Here is a 20,226-nt window from a genome sequence, read left to right on the forward strand (position 1 = left end):
ATAAACAAGATCATTTACACCTCCAATGCAAATTGTTTCATGATCGGATCGTGTCCAAAAATTGTGATGATTTGATCTCCCCTTCTTATTACAATGAACTTAGATTGCTTTTGGGTTGTGAAGAGTTGAAACTTTTAACTAAGCCTATTCCAGAATTTAATCTTAGGCATTTCCTTGATATTGATCTAGAAAAGATTTATATGTTTTGTGCGGTGAATTGCATTGAAAATCCTTATATTGCCAATTACCTAAAGAAAAGAAAGCAAATAGAAGATGAAGAGAATACTAATGAAAGGGAAGAGACTTACCAACCTCCTCCTATTATTTCTTATGATGATTCAGGTAACAAGGAGGAGCTTTCTATTCAACCAATCCCATCAATAAAGAAGGTTGAACCCACACATAATGAGAAGAAGAAAAGGAAGAGAAGGTGCAGCAAAGGTAAAAAGGTATCCCTCCCAAATGATGTTGCTCCTACTACTCATTGTGATGATGATATTTGCTTTACTATTGGTGCTATCTATATTTTTAATGATGAGAGTGATTATGCTTATGATATGAAAGAGCCCAAGCTTGGGGAAGCTATGTTGGATGAGGATGAAATATTTGAGAATATATTTGATGAAATTAATGTTTGTCCCCAGCTTGGGGATGCTATATTTAATGAAGATGATATTTTTAGCATCCCAAGTTTTTATATGCAAAGTTGTTATGATGATAGCATGCCTTGTACCTTTGATGATTATATTGATGAAAGTGGGTTCGGAAGAGTATCAACTTTAGGAAGTAATGATCCTTTGGAGGATGTTGAATTTTATTGTGATGAATATGAAAGTGGATTTGGAAGAGTGTCAACTTTATTTAGTGATTCCACTATCTTGGGAGAGGTTTCAATCGATTATGATGAGAACGAAGTTGCTACTTATGATGATTATTGTGATGAAACTTATGCTATAAAAAGTAGTGATGATTATATTTACAAATCTTGTCATGATTATGATTACCCTTTTTCTGAAAGTTACTCTTTTAATGTGGAAACAATTTTTAGTGTTCAAGTCTCTTATGATACTCTCACTATTTCGAATGAGAAGAATTTTGCTTATGTGGAGAGTAGTAAATTTTCTATGCTTGTAGATCATGAAAAGAATGCTTTAGGTGCTGGTTATATTGTTGAATTCATTCATGATGCTACTGAAAATTATTATGAGGGAGGAACATATGCTTATAGGAATTGCAATAATATCAAGTTTCCTCTCTATGTGTTTAAAATTTTGAAGTTATGCTTGTTTTGCCTTCCTATGCTAGTTGATTATTGTTCCCATAAGTTGTTCGCTCACAAAATCCCTAGCATAGGAAGTGGGTTAGGCTTAAATGTGCTAGTCATATGCTTCATGATGCTCCCGTTATGTTTCAATTCTTATCTTTTATGTGAGCATCATTGCCATCATCATGCCTAGCTAAAAAGGCATTTAAGAAAAGTGCTTGTTGGGAGACAACCCAATATTATCCTTACTATTTTTGTGTGTCCACATTATTATGCTACTGTAGTAATCATGTTTTATAGCTTTTGTTTCAATAAAGTGCCAAGTAGAACCTTTGGGAAGACTTGGGTGAAGTTTATATGATCTTGTTGTGAAAAACAGAAACTTTAGCGCTCACGAGAATAGCTGCCATTTTTTACTGGAGAGTGCTTTTAGGTTGATTATTTTTGAAGATGATTAATAGATAACTTACTAAGGTCCAGAAATTTATTTCATAATTTTTGGATTCCAGAAGTATATGTTTGATACAGATTACTACAGACTGTTTTGTTTTTGACAGATTCTGTTTTCTATGTGTTGTTTGCTTATTTTGATGCATCTATGGCTAGTATTAAGTGGTATGAACCATAGAGAAGTTAGAATACAGTAGATATTACATCAAAATGAATAAAGAATGAGTTCATCATAGTACCTAAGTGGTGGTTTTATTTTCTTATACTAACGGAGCTTACGAGTTTTGTTTTGAGTTTTGTGTGGTTGAAGTTTTCAAGTTTTGGGTAAAGATTCGATGGACTATGGAATAAGGAGTGGAAAGAGCCTAAGCTTGGGGATGCCCAAGGCACCCCAAGGTAATATTCAAGGAAAACTAAGAGCCTAAGCTTGGGGATGCCCTGGAAGGCATCCCCTCTTTCGTCTTCGTTCATCGGTAACTTTACTTGGAGCTATATTTTTATTCACCACATGATATGTGTTTTGCTTGGAGCGTTATTTTATTTTGTTATTGTTTGCTTTCTGTTAGTTAGATTAATGTTTTGCATCTTTAGGTTCAATAAAAAAGTCAAGGATAGCCTTTGCCATGCTTATTTTGCTAGTATACATGTTGCTGTTTGAAAACAGAAAGTTTACCGCTGTTGCAATAATTCCCTAGAAAATTCAGAGAATGGTATAACATTGAATATTTTTGCATATTAAGCTCTGATAAATTTATTACAGTGGGAATTTTAGTTTATAATTTTTGGAGTCATAGAAGTATTGATACTCTTGCATTCTTTACAGATTGTACTGTTTTGGCAGATTGCTGTTATGTTTGTATTGTTTGCATATGCTTGCTTGTTTAATGATTCTATTTGAGGATAGGAGTATTAAATATGCAGAGACATTTAGTATTCAATGTTGAATAATAATGTTAGTGATTTGTTACAGTAGAATATGATATGGTTTTGCATTGGTTTATACTTACCTATCTCACGAGTTCTTGTTGAGTTTGTTGTGAATGAAGCTTTTGATAAAAAGAGAAACCATGATACGAGAGGAATTAAGGAGACACAAAAGTTCAAGCTTGGGGATGCCCAAGGCACCCCAAGATAATATTTCAAGAAGTCTCAAGCATCTAAGCTTGGGGATGCCCCGTTAGGCATCCCACCTTTCTTCTTCAACAATCATCGGTTAGTATCGGTTGAGCCTAAGTTTTTGCTTATTCACATGAGTTGTGCTATCCTTGCATTGTCATTTATTTTGTTTTGCTTGATGTTTGAATAATATACCAAGATCTGAAATTCTTTAATGAGAGAGAGTCTTCACATAGTTGCATAATTATTTAGCTACTCATTGAACTTCACTTATATCTTTCAGAGTAGTTTGTCGTTTGCTCTAGTGCTTCACTTATATCTTTTAGAGCACGGCGGTGGTTATATTTTGAAGAAATTGCTAGTCTCTCATGCTTCACTTATATTATTTTGAGAGTCTTAAACAACATGGTTGTTTGAACGAAAACTTTCATAGGAAGTGAATTGGATGCTATGATCGATTTGATGCTTAATAATTGTTTTGAGATATGGAGGTAGTGATATTAAAGTCATGCTAGTTGGGTGATTATGAATTTAAAGAATGCTTGTGTTGAAGTTTGTGATTCCCGTAGCATACATGTGTGGTGAACCGCTTTGTGATGAAGTTGGAGCACAATTTTATTTATTGATTGTCTTCCTTATGAGTGGCGGTCGGGGACGAGCGATGGTCTTTTCCTACCAATCTATCCCCCTAGGAGCATGTGCATAGTGCTTTCGTTTTTGACGACTTCTAAATTTTTGCAACAAGTGCATGAGTTCTTTTGATTAATGTTGAGTCCATGGATTATACGCACCCTTTCACCCTTCCATTATTGCTAGCCTCTCTTGTGCCACGCAACTTTCGCCGGTACCATACACCCACCATATACCTTCCTCAAAACAGCCACCATACCTACCTATTATGGCATTCCCATAGCCATTCTGAGATATATTGCCATGCAACTTTCCACCATTCCGTTCATTATCATTATGACACACATTACTTTTGTCATATTGATCATGTAGTTGACATCGTATTTGTGGCAAAGCCACCTTCATAATCTTCATACATGTCGCTCTTGATTCATTGCAAATCCCGGTACACCGCCGGAGGCATTCATATAGAGTCATATCTTGTTCTAGCTTTGAGTTGTAAATCCATAAAAGTGTGATGATCTTCATTATTAGAGCATTGTCCTAGTGAGGAAAGGATGATGAAGACTATGATCCCCCCACAAGTCGGGATGAGACTTCAGACTTTACAAAAACAAAAAAAAAGAAGAAAAAAAAGGAAGGCCAAAGAAAAAAAAGAGAAAGAAAAAAAAGAGAAAAAAGAGAATAAAATAAAATGAGAGAAAAAGAGAGAAGGGACAATGCTAGTATCTCTTTTTCCATAATTGTGCTTCAAAATAGCACCATGATCTTCATGATAGAGAGTCTCATATGTTGTCACTTTCATATACTAGTGAGAATTTTTCATTATAGAACTTGGCTTGTATATTCCAATGATGGGCTTCCTCAAAAGTGCCCTAGGTCTTCGTGAGAAAGCAAGTTGGATGCACACCCACTTAGTTTCTTTTGTTGAGCTTTCATATATTTATAGCTCTAGAGCATCCGTTGTAAGGCAATCCCTACTCACTGACATTGATATCTATTAATGGGCATCTCCATAGCTCGTTGATACGCCTAGTTGATGTGAGACTATCTTCTCCTTTTTGTCTTCTCCACAACCACCATTCTACTCCAGATATAGTGCTATACCCATGGCTCACGCTCATGTATTGCGTGAAAGTTGAAAGAGTTTGAGATTATTAAAGTATGAAACAATTGCTTGGCTTGTCATCGGAGTTGTGCATGATTAAATACTTTGTGTGATGAAGATAGAGCAACAGCCAGACTATATGATTTTGTAGGGATAACTTTCTTTGGCCATGTTATTTTGAGAAGACATGATTACTTTGATTAGTATGCTTGAAGTGTTACTATTTCTTTTATCAATATGAACTTTTATTTTGAATCATTTGGATCTGAACATTCATGCCACGATAAAGAAAATTACTTTGAGAATCATGCTAGGTAGCATTCCACATAAAAAATTCTGTTTTTATCATTTACCTGCTCGAGGACGAGCAGGAATTAAGCTTGGGGATGCTTGATACGTCTCCAACGTATCTATAATTTTTTATTGTTCCATGCTATATTACTATGTGTTTTCAATGACTATGGGCTTTATTATACACTTTTATATTACTTTTGGGACTAACCTATTAACCGGAGGCCCAGCCCATATTGATGTTTTATTGCCTGTTTCAGTTTTTCGAAGAAAAGGAATATCAAACGGAGTCAAAACGGAATGAAACCTTCAGCAACATGATTTTTTGGAAGAATATCATCCTGGAGATGTGGAGTTCAAGTCAGAAGATACTCGAGGACTCCACGAGATAGGAGGACGCGCCCCCTGTAGGGCGCGCCCCCTGTCTCTTGGGCCCCTTGAGCACCTCCCGACCGACTTCTTTCGCCTATATAATCCCACGTACCCTAAAACCATTGAATATCAAGATAGATCGGGAGTTCCGCCGCCGCAAGCCTCTATAGCCACCAAAAACCTCTCAGGAGCTCTTCCCGGCACCCTGCCGGAGGGGGGATCCTTCACCGGTGGACATCTTTATCATCTCGGCGCTATCCATGACGAGGAGGGAGTAGTTCACCCTCGGGGCTGAGGGTATGTACCAGTAGCTATGTGTTTGATCTCTCTCTCTCATGTTCTCTCTCGTGTTCCCTCTATGGCACGATCTTGATGTATCCCGAGCTTTGCTATTGTAGTTCGATCTTATGATGTTTCTCCCCCTCTACTCTCTTGTGATGAATTGAGTTTCCCCTTTGAAGTTATCTTATCGGATTAAGTCTTTTATGAGAACACTTGATGTATGTCTTGTCGTGCTTATCTGTGGTGACAATGGGATATCATGTGCCTCTTGATGTATGTTTTGGTGACCAACTTGCGGGTTCCGCCCATGAACCTATGCATAGGGGTTGGCACATGTTCTTGACTCTCCGGTAGAAACTTTGGGACACTCTTTGAAGTACTTTGTGTTGGTTGAATAGATGAATCTGAGATTGTGTGATGCATATCGTATAATCATGCCCACGGATACTTGAGGTGACAATGGAGTATCTAGGTGACATTAGGGTTTTGGTTGATTTGTGTCTCAAGGTGTTATTCTAGTACGAACTCTTTAATAGGTCGATCCGAAAGAATAACTTTGAGGTGGTTTCGTACCCTACCAAAATCTCTTCGTTTGTTCTCCGCTATTAGTGTCTTTGGAGTGACTCTTTGTTGCATGTTGAGGGATTATTATATGATCTATCTATGTTATTATTGTTGAGAGAACTTGCACTAGTGAAAGTATGAACCCTAGGCCTTGTTTCCTATCATTGCAATACCATTTACGCTCACTTTTATCGCTTGCTACCTTGCTGTTTTTATAATTTCAGATTACAAATACCTTTATCTACCATCCATATTGCACTTGTATCACCATCTCTTCGCCGAACTAGTGCACCTATACAATTTACCATTGTATTGGGTGTGTTGGGGACACAAGAGACTCTTTGTTATTTGGTTGCAGGGTTGTTTGAGAGAGACCATCTTCATCCTATGCCTCCTATGAATTGATAAACCTTAGGTCATCCACTTGAGGGAAATTTGCTACTGTCCTACAAACATGTGCAGTTGCAGGCCCAACAACGTCTACAAGAAGAAGGTTGTGTAGTAGACATCAATACCCGCCACGAGCCTCAACACTCATTGGACCGCATACATCAGTATGTATTATTTCCAGTAAGTCGGTAGCTCGTTCCATTGTTCCGGAGAACGGAGTTTTAGTCATCTTGCCCATGAGGCATGGTTCGCAAGCACCAAGTGATTCATAATCAAGTGATTCCAAAAGCCCATCAGCATGGAGTTTCTTCATGCACTTTACACCAATATAACCTAAACGGTAGTGCCACAAATAAGTTGCACTATCATTATCAACTTTGCATCTTTTGGCTTCAATATTATGAACATGTGTATCTCCACGATCGAGATTCAATAAAAATAGACCACTCAACAAGGGTGCATGACCATAAAAGATATTACTCATATAAATAGAACAACCATTATTCTCTGATTTAAATGAATAATCGTCTCGCATTAAACAAGATCCAGACATAATGTTCATGCTCAACACTGGCACCAAATAACAATTATTCAGGTCTAAAACTAATCCCGAAGGTAGATGTAGAGGTAGCATGCCGACGGCGATCACATCAACCTTGGAACCATTCCCGACGCGCATCGTCACCTCGTCCTTAGCCAATCTTTGTTTAATCCGTAGCCCCTGTTTCGAGTTGCAAATATGAGCAACGGAACCAGTATCAAATACCCAGGCGCTACTACGAGCATTAGTAAGGTATACATCAATAACATGTATATCAAATATACCTTTCACTTTGCCATCCTTCTTATCCGCCAAATACTTGGGGGAAGTTCTGCTTCCAGTGACTAGTCCCTTTGTAGTAGAAGCACTTAGTTTCAGGCTTAGGTCCACACTTGGGCTTCTTCCCGGGAGTAGCAACTTGCTTGCTATTCTTCTTGACTCCCCTTCTTCCCTTTGCCCTTTTTCTTGAAACTAGTGGTCTTGTTGACCATCAACACTTGATGCTCCTTCTTGATTTCTACCTCCGCAACCTTTACCATCGCGAAGAGCTCAGGAATCATTTTTGTCATCCCTTGCATATTATAGTTCATCACGAAGCCTTTATAGCTTGGTGGCAGTGATTGAAGAACTCTGTCAATGACACTATCATCAGGAAGATTAACTCCCAACTGTGTCAAGTGGTTATGGTACCCAGACATTCTGAGTATGTGTTCACTGACAAAACTATTCTCCTCCATTTTGCAGCTGTAGAACTTGTTGGATACTTCATATCTCTCAACTCGGGCATTTTCTTGAAATATTAACTTCAACTCTTGGAAGTTCTCATATGCTCCATGACGTTAAAAACAACTTTGAAGTCCCGATTCTAAGCCGTAAAGCATGGCACACTGAACTATCGAGTAGTCATCAACAAGCCTCTGCCAGTCATTCACAATGTCTGCAGTTGCTGGCGCATGTGGTACACCTAGCGGTGATTCCAAGACGTAATTCTTCTGTGCAGCAATAAGGATAATCCTCAAGTTACGGACCCAGTCTGTGTACTTGCTACCATCATCTTTCAACTTAGCTTTCTCTAGGAATGCATTAAAATTCTAGGGAACGGTAGCACGGGCCATTGGTCTATAACAACATGGACATGCAAAAACTATCAGGACTAAGTTCATGATAAATTTAAGTTCAATTAATAATATTACTTAAGAACTCCCACTTAGATAGACATCCCTCTAGTCATCTAAATGATCACGTGATCGAAATCAACTAAACCATGTCCGATCATCACGTGAGATGGAGTAGTTTTCAATGGTGAACATCACTATGTTGATCATATCTACTATATGATTCACGTTTGACCTTTCGGTCTTAGTGTTCCGAGGCCATATCTGCATATGCTAGGCCCGTCAAGTTTAACCCGAGTATTCTGCATGTGCAAAACTGGCTTGCACCCGTTGTATATGAACGTAGAGTTTATCACACCCGATCATCACGTGGTGTCTCGGCACGATGAACTGTAGCAACGGTGCATACTCAAGGAGAACACTTATACCTTGAAATTTAGTAAGGGATCATCTTATAATGCTACCGTTGTACTAAGCAAAATAAGATGCATAAAGATAAACATCACATGCAATCAGAATATGTGACATGATATGGCCATCATCATCTTGTGCTCATGATCTCCATCACCGAAGCATCGTCATGATCTCCATCATCATCGGCTTGACACCTTGATCTCCATCGTAGCATCATTGTCGTCTCGCCAACTATTGCTACTACGACTATCGTTACCGCTTAGTGATAAAGTAAAACAATTACATGGCGATTGCATTTCATACAATAAAGCGACAACCATATGGCTCCTGCCAGTTGCCGATAACTCTGCTACAAAACATGATCATCTCATACAACAATTTATATCACGTCATGTCTTGACCATATCACATCACAATATGCCCTGCAAAAACAAGTTAGACGTCCTCTACTTTGTTGTTGCAAGTTTTACGTGGCTGCTACGGGCTTCTAGCAAGAACTGTTCTTAGCTACGCATCAAAACCACAACGATTTTTCGTCAAGTGTGCTGTTTTAACCTTCAACAAGGATCAGCCGTAGTCAAACTCGATTCAACTAAAGTTGGAGAAACAGACACCCGCCAGCCACCTATGTGCAAAAGCACGTTAGTAGAACCAGTCTCATGAATGCGGTCATGTAGTGTCGGTCCGGGCCACTTCATCCAACAATACCGCCAAATCAAAGTAAGACGTTGGTGGTAAGCAGTATGACTATTATCGCCCACAACTCTCTATGTTCTACTCGTGCAAATAACATCTACGCATAGACCTAGCTCGGATGCCACTGTTGGGGAACGTAGTAATTCTAAAAAATTCATACGATCACACAAGATCTACCTAGGAGATGCATAGCAACGAGAACGGAGAGTGTGTCCACATACCCTCATAGAACAAAAGCGGAACGTTTAGTAATGCGGTTGATGTCGTCGAACGTCTTCACGATCCAACCAATCCAAGCACCGAACGTATGGCACATCCGTGTTTAGCACACGTTCAACATGATGACGTCCCTCGAGCTCTTGATCCAGTTGAGGACGAGGGAGAGTTCCGTTAGCACGACGGCATGTCGATGGTGTTAATGATGTTACCGGTGCAGGGATTCGCCTAAGCACTACGACGATATGACCGAGGTGTTGAACTATGGAGGGGGGGCACCGCACACGGCTAAGAGAACAATTGTTGTGCTTTGGGGTGCCCCCTGCCTCCGTATATAAAGGAGGGAGGAGGAGGAGGCCAGCCAAGGGGCAGGCGCACCAAGGGGGGAGTCCTACTAGGACTACAAACCTAGTAGGATTCGCCCCCCCCCCCTTTCCTAATCTAAGAGGGGGTAGGAGCGAAGGAGATGGAGAGGGGAAGGAAAGAGGGGACGTGCCCCCTCTCCCTAGTCCAATTCGGACTGCTAAGGGGAGGGGCACACGCCACCTTGTGGACTTCCCTCTCCTACTCCCTTATGGCCCATCTAGGCCCATAACTTCCCCAGGGAGTTCCGGTAACTCCTCGGTTCCTCGAAAAATGCTCGAACTCATCCGAAACCTTTCCGCTATTCAAACATAGTCTTCCAATATATCAATCTTTATGTCTCGGCCATTTCGAGACTCCTCGTCACGTCCGTGATCTCATCCGAGACTTCGAATAAACTTCGATCATCAAAAACACATAACTCATAATACAAATCGTCATCGAACGTTAAGCGTGCGGATCCTACAGGCTCGAGAACTATGTAGACATGATCGAGACACATCTCCGTTCAATAACCAATAGCGGAACCTGGATGCTCATATTGGCTCCTACATATTCTACGAAGATCTTTATCGGTCAAACCGCATAACAACATACGTTGTTCCTTTGTCATCGGTATGTTACTTGCCCGAGATTCGGTCGTCGGTATCATCATACCTAGTTCAATCTCGTTACCGGCAAGTCTCTTTACTCGTTCCGTAATGCTTCATCCCGCAACTAACTCATTAGTCACATTGCTTGCAAGGCTTATAGTGATGAGCATTACCGAGAGGACCGAGAGATACTTCTCCGAAACACGAAGTGACAAATCCTAATATTGATCTATGCCAACCCAACAAACACCTTTGGAGACACCTGTAGAGCATCTTTATAATCACCCAGTTACGTTGTGACGTTTGATAGCACACAAGGTGTTCCTCCGGTATTCGGGAGTTGCATAATCTTATAGTCCGAGGAACATGTATAAGTCATGAAGAAAGCAGTAGCAATGAAACTATAACGATCATAATGCTAAGCTAACGGATGGGTCTTGTCCATCACATAATTCTCCTAATGATGTGATCTCGTACACCAAATGACAACACATGTCTATGGTTAGGAAACATAACCATCTTTGATTAACGAGCTAGTCAAGTAGAGGCATACTAGGGACACTATGTTTTGTCTATGTATTCACACATGTACTAAGTTTCCGGTTAATACAATTCTAGCATGAATAATAAACATTTATCATGATATAAGGAAATATAAATAACAACTTTATTATTGCCTCTAGGGCATATTTCCTTCACCATGCCCCTATATATAGTGGGGGGTTGGAAGGGAAGTCGTACCCCTTCTCTGGTGCAACCCCTCACCTTCTCTACCACCACCTCCTTCCGGTTTGGCTTGGCGAAGCCCTGCCGGTGCTCCACCACCGCGTTGTCGTGCTGGTAGTAATCCCATCTACTGCTCCCCCTTCGCTTGCTGGATCAAGTAGGAGGAGACGTCACCGAGCCGCACGTGTGCTAAACTCGGAGGTGTAATTCGTATGGCACTAGATCGGTTGGATCGTGATTGGATCACGAAGAGTACGACTACATCAATCGCGCTTTATACGCTTCCGCTTTAGGTCTACAAGGGTACGTAGACACCCCCCCTCTTGTTGTTATGCATCTCTTAGATTAGATCTTGGGTGTTTGTAGGTATTTTTTTATATTCATGCTTCGTTCCCCATCAGAACTTTCCTATCACCCATACCCATACCCGTCAAGGGTACAACTTTTTTCCACACCCGTCATGCGACAGGGTATATGGGTATCCGCGGGTAAAATTACCCAGTTCATATCAAATTGAGCAGAAAATAGTTTTAAAAAAGCAACATATAATCATAAACTATTAATAGCAACGCATTTTAAACAACGGTGTACAACAACATATTGTAACAACCTCACATTCACATAAACAAAAAGAACTTGCCTATGTAACAACAGTACATAGTCATGCACTTTAAGTTAACAAAATGAGGATAAATTATAGAGATAATTTAAATGCACATTAGAGTTTTTACCTAGCACGATTAGGGGGGATAGTTAACATGTTAGGATATTAAAGGAAACCCTTTTTAACATTTTAGATAGGTATATGGGTTCCCCGGCATGGGTTATACGATTGCATACCCGTACCCTCTCTACCTGATGGGTATGATATTTTCCCATTTAAGTACCTATGAATAACTTTTTATCCCAAGGCGTTACCTTAATAGGGTTTCTATCGGCAGTGTATGCGGGTAATGGGTACCCATTGCCATCCCTAGATCGATCATAATATCTCCTCATTGCAACGCGGCACTGTTGGCCACTACGCTGATTTCCAAGTCTTATACAATTCATATGGCGCGGTTTACACATTTTTTTATTTTATTTCGGTTTTTGTTTCTTTCTTAATTCTCAATGCTTTTTTCTTTCCTTGCACACCATTTCTGTTTATTTGGTTTCCTTCGGTTTCTTATTCTTTTTATTTTTATTTTTATTTTGTTTTTTCTATTTTCTGCTCTAGTTATTTTCACTTTTTTGCATTTGTTTCTATGGTTTTATTTTTATCATCTTTTTCTTTGGTTTATTTAGGTTCTTTTTTGAAAAAAAAATTGTTTCTTTTGGTTTCCATTCTAGATTTTGGATATGTCCACAACATTTTTCATATACATGTTTAACATTTTTCCAATATAAATGTAACATTTTTATTCCATGGTCAACATTTTTTTCTATACAGATTTTTCAACATTTTTCAAATGCTTGATTAATATTTTTAAATACAAATTTATGATTTTTTAATACATGGTCAGCATTTTTCTAGACACAATTTAAACTTTTTCAAATTCTTGATTAACATTTTTCAACTACAAGATTAATATTTTTCTAATACATGGTCAACATTTTTTCTTTTTCCATTAAATATTTTAAAATGCTTGATTAACATTTTTTAAATGCATTATTGACATGTTTTGAACACATGGTCCACATTTTTGATAAACGAATTTAACATCTTAATAAATGCTTGATTAGCATTTTTCAAATACTTGTTCAACATATTTTAAATGCTTGGTTAACATTTTTATATGCATGATCAAATTTCTTCATCATTTTTAATACACGATCAACATTTTTCTCTATGCACATTTAACATTTTTTCAAATACTTGTTCAACATTTTTATTTCAAATGCTTGATTAACATTTTTATACACATGAGCAAATTGGTTCATCTTTCTTAATACATTGTCAACACTTTTTTATACACATTTAAGATTTTCCAAATGCTTGCTTAGCATTTTTCAAACACTTGTTCAACATTTTTTTCAAAATCTTGATTCACTCTTTGTAAATACATGATCAATTTTTTTCATACACATGTTTTAATACATTTTTTCTATACGTGATGAAAATTTCACTATACTCATTTAACATTTTTCAAATGTTTTGTCAACATTTTTCAAATGTAATATGTAGGGTGATTTTTGTAATATGTTTATTTTAACGAGATATGTATGTGGCAACCGTGTGGCAGATTGCAAAACTGCCACACCATCTCATCAAAGTCCGCGGACACGATCCCGCCTGGCAGCCCCGATCGCACCGTTCCGCTTTCCCGCGTGCGCGATCTTGCAATCCTTTTTTACCTCTTTGGGCAAAAAAAATTAGCGCTAAGTGGGTTCGATCCCCCGCCCGGCAGCCCCGATCGCACCGTTCCGCTTCTCCCGCGCGAGCGATCGTGTAATCCTTTTTTTTCTTCTTCGGGCGAAAAAAATCAGCGCTAAGTGGGTTCGATCACTCGACCATCAGGTTCGCATGTAGTCTAAGTACCACTGGGATAATTTCATTTGCATGTGCACAAGCAAATTAGCTAAGTATTCAGGCTGTCAAAGTTCAGATGGATCCAAACCAAGATTGATCCATCTCGTGCTTGCATAAATAGAAAAGCTTGGGCACTCGCCAAATTAACCGGCACTTTTATAAATAAACAACTGACTAGTGTTAAAAATTTGTTGCTACTATATATATCGGCATCTCAATTTCCGTGCATCTCAACTTCCGCACTTCTATATTTGTTTTAGCTGATGATGGTACCTTTGGCCCGAATGAAAAAAGTTATTGAACCATTCTCCTGGTAACTTATGTGTAAATAGCATGTTAATTTATGCACCGCAGACGTGATAACATATGAACACACACACCATGGTAACTTTGACTGGGATAAAAGTTGTTGAATTTTACCACGGTAACTTCTATGTCCATAACATGAAAACTTAGGCTGTGCGGATCTGATAACTCACGTACAAACACAGTGGTGACTTTTTGACCTAAGGAAAAGAGTTGGTGAAACACTCTCTTGTAATTTTTGTGTAAAAAGTTTGATAATATAAGCACCATGGTGTTGGTAACTTACGTACAAACACCATGGTAAAATTTGTCCGGAGAAAACATTTGTTAAAAACATACCCCAGTAATTTCTACGTAAATAGCATGATAATATATGCGTTGCAAATCTAATAACTTAGATACAAATACCACAGTATCTTTTACCTAGGGAAGCCAACTTACAAGCATGCCTGCACCTCCGCGCCCCTCTTGACCACCTAGCTGGCATCACCACCGTCGGCGTGCGACAACAACATTGGCAGGAGCAGAAAGAGACTCCATTGAAAGGTTACATTGCCTAGTAGGCTCGCGAAATGTTCGATGAAGTGCGTGTCTGGTTCTTTCTGGTGTGGACAGTAGTTGTGGTAAAAAATGACATGTAACTTTTGATCAAATAAGATTTTTAAAGCAGTGTAGGCTTGATAATTTGCATATAAACATCATGATACCTTTTTGACTCAGGGTAAACAAATATTGGAAAATATACCTACGATAATTTTTGTGTAATAGCATGGTAATATACGCATTGCAGACTTGATAACTTATGTCCAAAACATCACGATGATTTTTTAACTGGGAAAAAATACCGTTGAAACAATACTCTGGTAATTTTTAGGTAAAAAATATGGTTTTTAAGTAACCCAGACCTGATAACTTACAAACAAAATCATGTTGATTTTTTGAACTAGGACTTTTTTGTTCGAAACATGCCCAGTAATTTTGTATGTAAATAACATGGTGATATAAAGTCCAATAACCAATAACTTAGATACAAACATGGTAACTTTTTGACCCAGGAAACTTTTTTGTTGAAAAACACATCGTCGCTAGCTTATGCGTAAATAGTATGCTAATATACCTCCCACGTACTCGATAATTTACAAACAAAACACCACAGTAACATTAATCAAGGGATGAAAAAGTTGTTCAAAAATATACTCGCGATAACTTTTGTGAAAATAACATGCTAATATACGAACCGTTCACCTGATAACTTGCGTATAAAGAACGCGGTAAATTTGACTAAGGGGGGAACACCTGATACGAACCGTTCACCTGGTAATTTTTATGTAAATAGCATGGTCACATAAGAATTCCATACTGATAACTTAAGTACAAACACCGTCGTGACATATTTGACCATGGAGGAAAAGAAAAGGTTGCTGAAAAATATAGCACGGTAACTTCTATGTAAATAGCATGGTAATATAAGAATTCCATACCTGATAAGTTAAGTACAAACACCGCGGTAATATTTTTTGACCAAGGAGGAAAAAGTTGCTGAAAAGTATAACACGGTAATTTCTATGTAAATAGCATGGCAATATAAGAATTTCATACATGATAACTTAAGTACAAACACCGCGGTAACATTTATGACCAAGGAGGAAAAAGTTGCTGAAAAATATAGCACGTTAGCTTAAGTACAAACAACACGGTAACATTTTTTAACAAGGAGAAAAAAGTTCCGGGAAAATATAGCATGGTCAATGTAAATAGCATGGTAATATACAAACGTCATACCTAATAAATTAAGTCCAAACACCGTGATAACATTTGACCAAGAGGGGAAAATTTGTTGAAATACATACTCGACAACTACTATGAAAATGGTATGGTAGTATGCGAACCTCATATTAACTTAAGTACAAACACTGTGATGATTTGCATCCGAAAAGGGAGGGAAGGGGACGCCCGAGTTTGTGAACCATCTGAACCGGTGTAAAACGTCCAGAAAAAAGGTTCCAAATCCCAGACAAGTGAGTTCAGGAAGGTACAAGTAGTATGTAAGTTGAAAGAAACCAATAACATGGCGTAGCCTAGTTGGTTGTTGTTGCTAAACTAGTTGTGGTAGGTTGTGGGTTTGATTACTCTCCCATTGCATTTTTTCGCGTTTTTTCAAACTGCAAGCGTGTGTGCGCAGAATCGGGACAGGCCCGCTCCCAACGGGGGGATTCGGGTGGCCCATAAAATTGAGAGAAGAGAGGGGTTCGTGTGGGGGGATTGGGATGGCCCAGAAAATCGGGAGAAGAAGGGATGGGTTTCGTGCGGCACGAGGGGGTGTGGTGGATTTGCAATCTGGCACACGGTTGTCACTTATCACAGTCCTTATTTTAATATGTGAAAGTAGAAAAAAAAGTAAAAACAAAACAAAACAGAAAATGAAAGTTGTTGTTTTCCACGCACATGGGCCGGCCCAACTTGTGACACCCGTTCACTGAGGGTTCTAGCGTCCACACGCCTCGCATATATGGACCGACCCATCACATGGCGACGCAATTGCTGGAAAGGGCGCAATTGGTTCGCTCGGTCAACAGTTCACTAGATGACCGGTAACCCTTTGACTTTGGGGGGGGGGGGGGCCCCCTAAATAATTTTAAAACATGGTCAATTCAATAAAGTACATGGATTGGAAAGAATCATAAATTCAGAAAAAGTTCAAGAAATCAAAAAAATCATGATTTGAAAAGAAGTTCAAGGTTTTGAAAACAGTTCACGGATTTTTTTTAAAGATCAAAGATCTTAAATTCGTAAATTTAGGAAGAGTTTACGAATTAGAATATATTCATGCATTTGAGAAAGTTTGCAGGATTCGAAAAATGTTCAAAAATATTTTAAAAAGTTCATGTCTTTTGAAGAAAAGTTTCGAAATTAAAAAATGTTCACACATATAAAAAGAGAAAATGTTCGAAAAAAATCGAAATTTCAAAAAGTTCATGCATTTGAAAAAAATCCAAAATGAAATGAAAAATGGAAATGAAAACAAAAAAAAAGAAGAGGAAAAACAGCAAAAAACTGAACAATCCTCGGTTCAGAAAAAACGGATCCAACAGCTTCCCTGAACCAGCCTCCCAAATCTGGGGAGGAATCTTCCCTCTCGTGCGCTCCAAGGGCCGGCCCATTTGGAATCTTCCCTCTCGTGCGCTCCAAGGGAGGGGGTGTGAGATGTTTTGCAAAATAGCCTAAAACGGGAACTTTTGGCGCCAAGTAGATGCCTGCCCCAAATTCGCCTTGATCACTTAAATTGACATATATGGTCGTTGGCGTGTTTGCAACAAAATAAAAAGAAAAACGGTTACAATTCCTGCTTGGTTTAATGCTAAGCATCGCCTTGTACTCATGTTAATCGTTGCTTAGATGGTTAGATTTTTTGTGATGGAATCAGCCCACTAGGGTTCAAGTCTTGTTTGGTGGGAGGTGATGTTTTTTTGTTGAAATGCGGTCCCTTAGTGTCTGATCCATTAAAGAAAGGTTGAAGAGAGTTGTCCAGTTAATTAACAGAAAACCGGACGAAAACCGTCAAAAACGCCCGCAAAAACAAGGTACTCAGGGCGACCTGGCAACCCACATACGCCGTCGAGGTTGCAACCCGATGTCATCGCCATCATGCCTCCGCAAAGGGCGACTTCGACTCCACCATCGACGACCACCGAAGTGCCTTCACCGCAAACAAGCGTCGAGGCCTGCGTCGGCCGATGCCAAACAGTCAAACACACAACGTCGACGACCAAGCAGCTTCAACTCTGTCGACGAGCATGTTTCTGTCGACTACAAGAAGATCTCGGAGGTGCTCATAGGGATAGGATGTGCGTGTGTGTGAGGGTGAATGTATGTGTGTGTATGTGGGCATCTCCGATTGTACAGTGTTAAAAAAAACTTGTACTCCGACCACCCAGCCAACTCCCACTCCTAGCTTCCATGCCACACGCACCTCTCATGCATTGTGGAGTACAGTACAGTACAGTAGTACGTGCGAATAAACAGGGACATCGACATGCAACACACATAGTGCAGTATCAGTTCGCAATAGCATCACTGAATCAACAAGGAACACGAGCTTCTGTTTATAACTTTATTTCCCAGGGCACGTGGAATGGTAGATCAGTTAATTGCCCGGCCGGCCGGCATATCAGACCCTTGGACGACAACACACGGATGTGCCACTACTACAGACCATTACAAACGAACGACTGAAATTAAGAACTATATAAACGTATCTCTGCTGGCGGTCGGTTCGCAAATCGTTAGCGATTCATCGCTAATTAAGCATCCATGGTGAGCCAAGCGCGTGAAGCAGCAGGTAGCTCCACGCACGTACGTACGCATGGGTCGTGGATCGGATCAGAATGCCTTGATGTAGCCCTTGCGCGGGGTGGGCGAGCTGATCTCCTGCTCCATCTTCTGCAACTCCGCCAGCATCGGCAGCGTGCTCACCGTCAGCATGGCCACCGCCGGGTGGGTGCCCTCCGGGAGCTCCACCTCCTGCTGCGCCGCCGTCTCCGTGGACACGTCGTGGATCCCCGTCGGCAGGACCAGGGCCGACGTGTCCGGCTTGCGGTAGCAGAAGTAGAGCGTCATCTGGGCCACCCCGAAGAAGAAGCCGCCCACGTTCGGGAGCTGCACGCGTGCACATACATGAGTAACCTGGATGGATGGTTAATTTGCGACGAAAGAAACTGATTGTGGAAGAAGCAGGGCGTACGGTGACGTAGATGTCCTTGGTGAAGAGGCCGTAGAAGAACCAGGCGACGGCGCTGAGGGTGAGGAAGAAGGAGAGCGAGAAGGGCATGTACTCGGCGCTCTTGGTCTTGATCACCACGAACTGCATGCATGCATTATTCACCGGCCGGCCAGTTAGTTACTGTAGATCTCATGGTCTTATTGATCACTCAAACAAGAGAAGTAGTAGTAATTACGATGACGCTGAGCGGGGCGACGAAGACGGCCATGGAGAAGGCGAGGCAGACGCTGCCGAGGACCTTGGCGCGGCTGGGCTGGGGCACGAGGAGCACGGTGACGGAGACGATGAGGGCGAAGGCGGCGACGTCGAGGAGGAGGAAGAAGGCGAGGGCGCGGTGCCTGGCGGCCCTGGGCGCGTACACCACGTAGAGCAGGATGTAGAAGCCCTCGACGACGCAGCCGAAGGCGTTGATGGTGAGCAGCGGGCTGGAGTTGGTCTTGACCAGCGCGTAGAAGATCCACAGCATGCAGCTGAAGAGCGCCACCACGTACGGCACCGCGCTGAACCCCTCCGTCGACTTCTTCCGGTACACCCGCAGGAACGTCGGCCTGTTCAAACAGTCAACACATGTGTACATGCATGCATGCTCGTCTCAGAGACGTATTACGAAGCAAACTCATGGTGATCACAACAGGAGATGCATGCAAAAGATTAATGTGCTCGATGGGGCCGGGCTTACGTGGGTGCGAGGAACACCAGGAAGGATATGATGTTGCCTGCAGAAAAAAAACAGGAACGAGAAATGACACTTTGTGTCAGTGAGACCTAATCATGTGACAAAACAATGGTTTGGAAATGCATGCACGCATCGAACACCTCAGCAGCATGCATGCATGGATATGGATGCCTACCTAGGATGCCAAAGGCGGAGGCCCACGGGTGAGCCATGGAGAAGAGCCCATCTGCCATCCTGATCACGGGTACAAAGCACGATAACTAAACTAAGCAGATCAGATGGATGTGTCTGCTGTGTGTTCTTCTCCTTCCCAGAGACTAGGGAAGGAAGGCAGTGCTTGTGTGGTTTTCCGAATGGGAACAAGCCGTGTATATATAGCAGAGCCCTTCCCCGTCCGCTCCCGCTCTACGACGAGTACGTAGTGGAATTCCAGGGTAGCCACAGTGGTGAAAATTCAACAAGTGTGCGTGAGTGCGTGGTTACGCGTGTATGGGTGTACCATGCATGTAAACATGTATGCATGCATCGTTTTCCCAGCCAAGATGAAGAATACGTGCACAGCATTCCGTTTGGACGTTATCGGGAGCAAAAGGGGGCTATCGGTTACGGCCATATACTGCTGTGTACCACGTGTGTGCACACGTAGCCTCTACAAGGACATGTGATAGAATTTAGAGTAGTGATACAAACGTGCATGTACATTAATTCCACAGAACCACTTGTACGTAGAGGGCTACTAGTAAAACAGAAAGAGAAACCAAATCATAAAACTTAGTATATACGTACGCCTTTACAGAAGTTACATTACTTTTTGGAAAATT

At 40.7% G+C, this 20,226-nt stretch overlaps 1 protein-coding gene across 1 annotated transcript; it reads right to left on the reverse strand.

Annotated features, from left to right (window-relative positions):
• Nucleotides 1–18,024: 18,024 nt before the first annotated feature.
• LOC119311032 (bidirectional sugar transporter SWEET11-like) lies at nt 18,025–19,739 on the reverse strand. Its single transcript, XM_037586657.1, has 5 exons — nt 19,581–19,739; nt 19,409–19,445; nt 18,905–19,277; nt 18,691–18,810; nt 18,025–18,605 (listed from the first exon to the last, which is right to left on the reverse strand). Exons 1-5 carry the CDS (start codon nt 19,636–19,638, stop codon nt 18,330–18,332), a joined length of 864 nt encoding a protein of 287 aa, XP_037442554.1. The 5' UTR covers nt 19,639–19,739; the 3' UTR covers nt 18,025–18,329.
• Nucleotides 19,740–20,226: the final 487 nt, after the last annotated feature.

This window comes from Triticum dicoccoides, chromosome 5B (genome assembly GCF_002162155.2).
Source record: "Triticum dicoccoides isolate Atlit2015 ecotype Zavitan chromosome 5B, WEW_v2.0, whole genome shotgun sequence".
Lineage (NCBI taxonomy): Eukaryota > Viridiplantae > Streptophyta > Magnoliopsida > Poales > Poaceae > Triticum > Triticum dicoccoides.

Coding starts and splice junctions, on each gene's coding strand:
- LOC119311032 (XM_037586657.1), bottom strand. CDS start 19,638: ATGGCAGATGGGCTCTTCTCCATGGCTCACCCGTGGGCCTCCGCCTTT. Junction 19,278..19,408: donor CTGGTGTTCCTCGCACCCAC/GTAAGCCCGGCC, acceptor CTGTTTGAACAG/GCCGACGTTCCTGCGGGTGT. Junction 18,811..18,904: donor TCGCCCCGCTCAGCGTCATC/GTAATTACTACT, acceptor GCATGCATGCAG/TTCGTGGTGATCAAGACCAA.